We start from the raw sequence: 8859 nt of genomic DNA on the forward strand, positions 1-8859 counted from the left end.
CAAATTACGTAATATGTTATGACGTCACATCTGTGTATTTCATACAAGCTTCCATACTAAGCGAGCGGTTTGACGTTTGATAAAAAGTCGCTGATTTGACTAGTAGTCATCATCCCTATTGTCATGTAAAACATCGGCAGGCCGCTAGTTTTTGTTTAACTAGGTATATAATCTCTTTTACATTTTGAAAATACACACACAATTAACGAACGCCAAATTAATTAATTGGCAAACAGTGGTAAGTAAATTACCGCAACATGTGTTTTTATATTTTACAACTAGTACCTATTTAAAACCAATGCCCTTATTTCGGGTTACCAAACCACCTTATTTCGGCGTTGACTACCTACATAATATAATATGAATTACAAAAAGTTAGAGAAATTAGCAAAACAAAAAAAAAATATAATACCTATCTACTTATCGAAGGCTCTAAAAATATTTTTATTTACTATGAATCATTGATATCTTCAACTTTGTTGTCTATATACAATTGAAATACTTGTATAATTAATTATATTAGAAAAACTACATAATAAGAAATAAAAAATTATATGTATTAACTAGATGATGCCCGGGACTTCCTTCACTTGAATTTAGGTTTTTTTTAAATCCAATAGGAACTCTTCGATTTTTTGGAATAAAGTGCCTCCAGGATTTATATCCTATCTTTGAGCCGAATTTCGTCAAAATCGGTTTAACGTCCGCTTAGGATGGGCCGAAAAAGTTAGCAGACAGACAGACACACTTTCGCATTTACAATTTGAATGTGGATATGGATATTTAACATACACTAACTTCTGAACAATAATAATTATGTAGTACTTACATATTTTATCCCTATGTTACAGGCCAAAGCCGAAATTCCGGCTAATCATGATTGGCCTAGGCAATCCACAGAACTAATGACGTGTCTACTGCCAAAAGTTTGGTACTTGCCTAGCAAGCACACATACATAATACATAATTCAGGACTGCCTAGTCTAAAGCCGAATTAATAAAATTGAGTTTCGGCTTTGGACTAAGAATTTAGGTAGGAAACTGCGCGGATGGACGAAAACTAGGCAAACACAAACCGAAAATTTGGCTTTAAGATAAACGCTCTCGGTATTTTTAAGGATTACCTTAGGCAATTACTAAGGCCTAGGTCTTAATAATTGCCTAAGGTAATCCGCCGGAATGTGCCGGAATTTCCACTTTGGACTATGACAGATGGGTACTTAGTACAAACAAAAAGTTATTTAAAAATCTTGTAATGTTATACTGCTTGCACAGTAACACAACACAGTCAACCATGATGAATAATTTTTAGACATTTTTTAGTACATACATTTACTGTGTATTTTTCTACGCAGTCTACAGTGGCTTCACTGGCCATATATCATGTTATCATGCACGCGTAGAACTCATACAATTTGAGGAAATCTAACTCTTTTCCTCTTCTTTCTGTTTCCCCTGGGCGGTTTGATCGGGCCTGCGACCTAAAAGATCTCTTTTGACGCAGCATTTATCACTCTGAAATTAAATAAGTTCCCATTAGATTACAACATGGGGATATTCAAGGGGTGGACCAACAAACGCCTGGAAGGCCGGTAACGTACTGGCGGTTCCTCTGGTGCTGCTGTTCATAGGCGGCGGTAAACACTAAACATCATGTGACTCGCCTGCTCGTTTGCTCGCTATTTTTATTTAAAAAAAAGTTTGCTATATAGCTTGTTCAGTCATCATCATAATTAAGATATCCCTTGACTGCGATCTCACCTGATGGTAATTGATGATTGATGATCTATGATGGAAACGGATTAGCTTGGAAAAAGTATGGCAGTTTCATTAAGCCCATACCCCAGATTGATATCTTCGCAGCATCGTACCGGAACGCTAAATCACTTGGCAGCAAGGCTTGACCAGTAGGATGGTAAATCTCCTTCGCTTTTTAAAACCCATTATCGATTATCGACAAATCCTAATGCTTACACACAACACCAGAGGCTCCACCAGTTCCTTAAAATCGATTACGCACGGCCGACTAGTCGCCTGGCGACTTGGTCGCCAGAATGTAGTCAGATGGAAGTCACCGTGCGTATGCGCACGGGGTTGCGGTGTATAAACACGGCGACTTCCAGATAAATTACACGGTCGACCAGTCGCCCGGCACCTCGGTCGACGGCGACGACCGAGGTGCCGGGCTGGTCGACCGTGCGTAATGGGTCTCAGGCCTGTAAGAGCGAGCGAGAAGCCCGATAAAAATGGTTTATGACTCAGTTCGCACGCTACGAATGGCTCAACTATAGCAATCAAACAAATAAAAAGCTTTAAAAAAAAACTAAACGGAAAACTAACATACACTCACGGAATCGTCGTCGCTGGAGTCGTCGGTGTCGCTGGAGGTGTCGGTGTCGTAGTGGCCCAGGCCGGGCAGCACACCCACGCACTGCAGCGCACCCAGACTCTCGCCGGCTATCGGGGACACCTTCTGGACGCTGTTCAAGACATTCAAACATATTAAAAAACTTCAGTTAGGCAAAGCTAATACCAGGTGGTCCCATAATGAAGACAGCGAATCGCTAACTGAATTGACTAAAAATGACGTGTAAATCTAATATCTATAGAGCGCACTTTGACTTTGCTTAGACTTAAGTTTCAGTTAAAACGAGACAGATTTATGCCAGAGGTATAACGCTGTCTCGTTTTAACAGTGACTTAAGTCTGCGCCAAAGTCAAAGTGCGCTCTCTAGATCTCAGCCTTAATGATATCCACCAAGCTCATTTGACACTAGTTAGTTCTATGTTAATGCTTCATTGAGTGACATCAAAATAATTTTTCGCAAATGGATTGATTGAATTAAACGATGGATTTAAAATAAACTGAGATAGCGAATCTGGCTGATCGTTTACGTTTACGTTTTTCTTACACAATCAAGAGGCATCTTGATTGTGTAAGAAAAACGTATTCATCGTAATCAACATCAAATTCTATCCCTTGATTGGTGGAATTCGTTGTTCACATTTTTTTACAGCCAATCAAGGACCAGAATTTGCTACCGATTACAATGAACACGTTTTTTTTAGACAATCGGGGTGGCTGATATAGTTCATGCAACAGGTTGTGACATATAATGCTGCATTACATTACACATCTTTGTTATTAATAAAATAAACACGCAGCATCGTGAAACCGTTGGGCAAGCTCTCTCAAAAACCAGCTTTCCTATTATCAGACCTTCTAATCAAAGTAAAGCTATGAAAATGGTGCTATTTAATAAGTAAAGCAAAAAGTAGATAAACATAAAAATGTTTTTCACCTATCAGTGTTTACAACGCCATTTTTGGGAGGAGATAGACTCTTCTCCTTTTCTTGCTTCTCTCCTTCCATTTCACTTGCTTTCCTCTTCCGCACAACTACCTGCAAATAAATATTCCCAAAAATATTATTTCTTGTATGATGGCACGGAACCCTTCATGTTTGAGTCTGACTCGCACTTGACCGGTTTTTACACTAAGCCGGCATCAGTACCTATGCAGAGGCACGGCAACGCGACGGCATAGCTATGATAGAAACAAAACTATCAAATATAATAGTACATACTAGGAACAGAAGATGCACTACATAACTACTCACATCAAATCTGAACTAATTTTGATATAATATAATATTTTGTTTGTCATTTCCGCCATGACAGCATGAAATAACCTGAACCTCGGACAGGTTCTAAACTCTCAGAGTTCAGCTGTCAGACATATTATATAATTTAAAAACATAGTGTGCAACTCACCCCTTGCAGTTTATTCTTCTGTGGCTGGGCTGTGGTTGGTGCTGTTCGTGCAGGAGCTAGTTGTGCTCGCAGTCGACTCAACTCTTCACTCTCTGCCAAGGTTGACACTCTTTCTCTACAAAGACATTAACTTCAATTTAAGTTGTCAATCTGGTAATTTGGTTGTACACAATCTCAATTGAACTAAATTGACAAATCTAAAACTAGTGTTATCCCTTTCTGCAGGGAGCAGTATGAAAGTGATAGTAGTACATTTAGACCTGTCATTTTAGTTAAGTTAGAGATTATAAACAACTGAATACTAACCACATTGTCTAAGTATGTAAACAGAACCAGAAAGAAAAAGTATTCTATCCATGCAATCATGTTATGTAATTCCATAATAATATTTTATGTGTGTCTGCTTGTCTGTCTGCTGTTTTTACATCTGAAGTTTAAGTTTAACCCAGTCCAGTACCCAGTTTGGTACAGAGATAGCTTGCGTCTCAAGGATGTACAGACATAGGTCAAAGTAATTTAATTAGTCCTAGAAAATCTATGAGTTCCCACAGTTAAAAAAAAATCTTATTCACATAGAAAAAGCATGAGCATCATTTAGAAGACCACAATAATGAATAATCAAAGTTGGATTTTCAAGTTTACTATTTTTAATTTTAGTTAGCCACAAAACAGCTACTATTTTAGCTATTCATTGACTTGGAAATATTTCAGTAGACTTTGGGCTATGGATGGCTAAGGATGCTTCACCTGAATTCTTGCATTTCTTTCTTCTCTTCAATGCTGATCTGCTGGGCTACCTCAGCTTTGGTACGCTCCACCAGATCCAGGAAACTAACCTCATCATCGTCCAGCCCTCTGATCATGTTCTCTTAAAATTAAAAAATACATTTTAGCTTGAAACAAATGTGCGACAGTAACTGTTTAGCAGGACAGCACATTGAATGTGTTTGCAGTACTCAGTAGGAAAGATATACTGAACCTTAGAGAAATGCTGCGTACAGGCCGGCCAAACGAACGCCAACGAACGGGTTTCGTCGACCTTCGTTGCTGCAATCTGGACGGCTTAGCGAATGCCAACGATCGCTCGTTGGCGTGTGCCGGCGATCCGAAGCGTGGCGGTAACATCAAAGAAATCGAGCTATTTGATCAAACTCTGTTTGGACGGTCGCCGAAGGCCAACGAACGAACGCTCAGTTAAAGCAAGAGTGCGTAGCGTGTAGACGTCCAATTTGATAATTAATTGGATATTTCTCGCCATTTAGATCATGGAGAACCACCATCTTCGCTTATGTTTATTTTTTCTTGTTCTTGCTAACTCGTTTTGGTATATAAAACTAGCAATTATAATGATGTCGTCGTCGTCCATGATTAAATTGCGAATGAAAGAGAAAAGAACCGGAATCAAGTGCCTACGAACGTTCGTTCGAGCACTAAATGTATTTGGACGTATTAACGAACTCCAACGAGCGTGCGGAAGCCAACGCTAGCGAACGATAAATATCCATCGTAGGGCGTTCGTTGGGCCGGTCTGTACACAGCTAAATATAACTGACAGCTTTGGTTCTCTGTCGTTGAGACTGACAAGTCAGTGACAAAACATCACATAGGTATAAGTGACATATAACACATTATTTCACAACTGCCAGATAAACTTTAACAAATATATTGGATGTTATGAGTTTTTGTATTGGGGATCTGTCAATAAGTTGTAAAACAGGCCCCAAGACAGGCCCTGAAGCTGTATAGATAACACATAGAACTTTAGAAAGAGATTTCAAAAATTCAATATGTAAGCTTTCTTGCCAGGTACTGAAATGTAATATGTCATGTAAGATACTGTATGATGAAAAAAACAATATTTTTGGCCCATTTGGCCTTATTTGTATATAGTTTGAAATGTAAAATTATAATAATTGCACCGCTGTTGTTTACCAATAAAGTAATAAAATAAAATAAAAATATTTTATTCACTTTTTGCCAATCTTGAATAGAAATTTTAGCCTTTCAAGGTCATGGCGATAACCAGATTCAGCTTTGGCTAGAAATCAACCTTTAGTTGGACACTAAATATGTACTTACACCTAGTAGGTACTTTTTCTTTTTGGTTTACGGTATGACAGTTTAAGTATGACTTTGGAATCCTAACAGGCACTTGACCAGTTATATCATATTATATAGTATATTATCAACATCTCTTACTCTGGCTTTCTAAGTTTACCTACAGTTATTAACAAAGTTTGAGCTCACTGAGTTTGTGTGCCTCCTCATATTCTGCATCTTTTCTCAACCTCTGCTCTTCAAGACGCTGGAAGAGTGGCCGAGTGTCGTAAGCCTCTTCTGGAGCCTCTGTTTAGAAAATTTTGATTGTGAGTAGTAAATTCACGAGATTTCGAATGGTGCCGTTTACCTTTTGAATAGGGTTACACATTATACAAAGGCATAGTGGCTGTAATCCACGTAGGTTAAAGCCATGTTGAAGCACTTGCATCGGTGTACGAACTCATGCCAGGGTTCAGGAAGAGATAAGAGCGTAAAGCTCCAAACATTTTCAGGTCAACCCGCGCAGTTTGTATGCTCGGGCTACCACTGTATAAAGTATTAAAAACGAAAATTGGACAACCTTTTGGCTGATCCTCGGTTCGCACTTTTTCCCATTCTTCTTGACGTCGGCGTCTCGCCTCGATTATCTCAGATTCTGATATAAAACCTGAACTCATTGTGTTGCGTTATTTTGTTAATTTCACTTTAATTTATTGTACTTTTGAAACAAATTCGGCATTCGCAATAATTGTACTTTTCCAACAAGCAGATTTTTTGCTGACCAGAGAGTAATAACACAAATATATGCAGACCAAATTACTTTTTTTCCAACTGTCTTTACGGTTCTGGGTTCCAATTTTTTGCCAGGCTTTTTTGCCAGCGTGGAACATAGATTAGATAAATTAAACACAAATAATTTTATCCATGGGTCCATGGCTCGCACCATGCCCATGGTCGCTTGTCACTGTCAAGTGTTAATATGGACAATATGAAGTGTCACTGTCACCCTGTGCTGTCACCCATTTGAATCTTGCAAATTAATATTATGTGAAAAAATCATTGTTTAATTTATTATTTCGAAGTATTGTTAACAAATTGTAAATATTTAACTAATTAGCAAATACTAATACATGTTCAACTTTATAAATAACTCTCTTTAGTCACTAAACTCTATTATTTAGCTAGGTCATGTCTGAAGTCGAAAATACCGGCATTGGTGATTCACTAAGCGATAAAATTGATGAGGATGGCTTTAATAAGTTAGTAGTAAAATGTAAATACTGTGGCTCTAAAATATTGGACAAAAAATCGGGAAAATACATCGCTCAAGAGGTAATTTCAAAAAGTACTGATGCTTCTAAGATGTTTAAAGTTGTTAGGCAAACTAATTTTTGTAGATAGCCTAAATATATTTGCTGTCCTTCAGTTATGATTAAAATTGTTTTATTCCGTCATTTTGCATTTACAACATTTTGATAAATGATTTAAGTGCTATTGTATAATTTCAGAAAGAGCTACCTCTTATGCAGCAAGACACGAGAAAGGAGGGGGAAATACAGAGTGAAAAAGTTAACCATTTCTACCATGTGGAGAATATGTTCACTTTCGAGAACATAGGATTTACACACACAGTAGATTGTTACAAATATCTAAGTTGTGCAGATTGTGATGCTGGGCCCGTTGGATATTATGATATGAACACTAAACACAGTTATGTAGCTTTATGTAGAATAGAATATGCTTAGAATTATGAAGTAATTATTGCATAGTTTTGGAGTTATCACTTATCAGTATCAATTTTATTGGCTGACACTTTTTATTAATGTTTCATTAGGCCATACCCAAAGGACAAAATGGAACCCTAATACTACTTTGCTGTCTTTCAGTCCATCTATTATCAGTTACATATCTGATTTGGTATAGCATGTCAACCCAGAAGAATTAAAATTCAATTCAATTATTTTTAGGTGGTCTTAGGCCCCTAACTTGCAAAACTTAATAATAATAATTTGGCTACCAATACATAGAAGATGTAATGTAGTCATTTAAAGATTCTAATAGGGACAACAGTATGTTCTGTAAACTTTTAATGAGTTGGTTCCCAATCCCAAAATTCATTTAAGAAGCTTTACTTATGGACGTAATTAATCATATAATCAATCCTATTAGTAATCTGTTGATAGGTTACATAACAACATTGTTATTTGTCCAAAATTTGACAATCTCATATTTGATGCTAGGGAGCTAAGAACATTATTAAGTAATTAATAAATACAACTATTGTATATTTGCCAATTTTTACCCATTTGCAGTGAAGCAGTTTGGTCTATGTATGTCCATTCCTGTCTGCTCGTAACTAGATACTCAACAGCTCAACCGATTTTAATAAATGATAAGTATGTCATTAGATTAGTCTTGATGTTACTGAGTACACTGGGTACTGACTGGGTTATTCACTCAAAACTTAAAATTCTTAAAAAAAAAATGGTTTTTATGTGCTTTTTGTGGAATAAAAAAAAAACAGTTGTTTTGAAAACTTTTAAATTACTTATAATTTTACTAAGCACATATTCAGTAAACTTAATTTTAAGTGTCTGGAAGTACCTACTTAGGTATAGAAACGTCATGCTTAATTTATTCAATTATTGCAATTGCTATGCGTAATAAGATTGCTAAAGCTCATTTACATATCATTCCAATGTAATTTTTTTCAGAAAAGATTATGAATATTTAATTTTGAAATAAGTACTTATTTTTGATGGAGTTGTAATTTGTATGTCTGTGCACAGCCCCAGTATAATTTTGTATTTGTAATAAGTACTTTAAAAATAATATTTGCAGCTTCTTTTTAAAAAACAAAATATATAGTAAAAAAAAAATAGTAATAAACATACTTTATTAAATTTGTATTTTTTTTTAATACCTACCAGCTAAAACTATGTTTTACTAATTAATATTTTAATCTCATTACAGTTTCCATTGTGTTAGTTATATCATATTTGCCTAGCATGCAGAAGTGCCCAGGTTTGGTAAATATGGAGGTTTT

The 8859-nt window shown here is 36.4% G+C and overlaps 2 protein-coding genes across 5 annotated transcripts; one reads left to right on the forward strand and one right to left on the reverse strand.

Moving 5' to 3' along the window:
• LOC123865683 (PSME3-interacting protein) lies at positions 1-6616 on the reverse strand. Of its 3 annotated transcripts, none has more exons than XM_045906881.1 (7): positions 6394-6616; positions 6021-6119; positions 4521-4641; positions 3774-3888; positions 3303-3403; positions 2351-2480; positions 1-1515 (listed from the first exon to the last, which is right to left on the reverse strand). In XM_045906881.1, exons 1-7 carry the CDS (start codon positions 6488-6490, stop codon positions 1426-1428), a joined length of 753 nt encoding a protein of 250 aa, XP_045762837.1. In that variant the 5' UTR covers positions 6491-6616; the 3' UTR covers positions 1-1425. The 3 variants fall into 3 exon arrangements, with proteins under 3 accessions (XP_045762837.1, XP_045762836.1, XP_045762838.1); XM_045906880.1 differs by having other exon boundaries at positions 2345-2480; XM_045906882.1 differs by having other exon boundaries at positions 2341-2480; positions 6394-6615.
• A 177-nt stretch (positions 6617-6793) lies between these two features.
• Positions 6794-8622, forward strand: LOC123865684 (guanine nucleotide exchange factor MSS4 homolog). Of its 2 annotated transcripts, XM_045906884.1 has the most exons (3): positions 6794-6908; positions 6989-7145; positions 7322-8622. In XM_045906884.1, the coding sequence occupies exons 2-3, from the start codon at positions 7002-7004 to the stop codon at positions 7556-7558; spliced, it is 381 nt and encodes a 126-aa protein (XP_045762840.1). In that variant the 5' UTR covers positions 6794-6908; positions 6989-7001; the 3' UTR covers positions 7559-8622. The 2 variants fall into 2 exon arrangements, with proteins under 2 accessions (XP_045762840.1, XP_045762839.1); XM_045906883.1 differs by having other exon boundaries at positions 6815-7145.
• Positions 8623-8859: the final 237 nt, after the last annotated feature.

Source organism: Maniola jurtina, chromosome 5 (assembly GCF_905333055.1).
Source record: "Maniola jurtina chromosome 5, ilManJurt1.1, whole genome shotgun sequence".
Lineage (NCBI taxonomy): Eukaryota > Metazoa > Arthropoda > Insecta > Lepidoptera > Nymphalidae > Maniola > Maniola jurtina.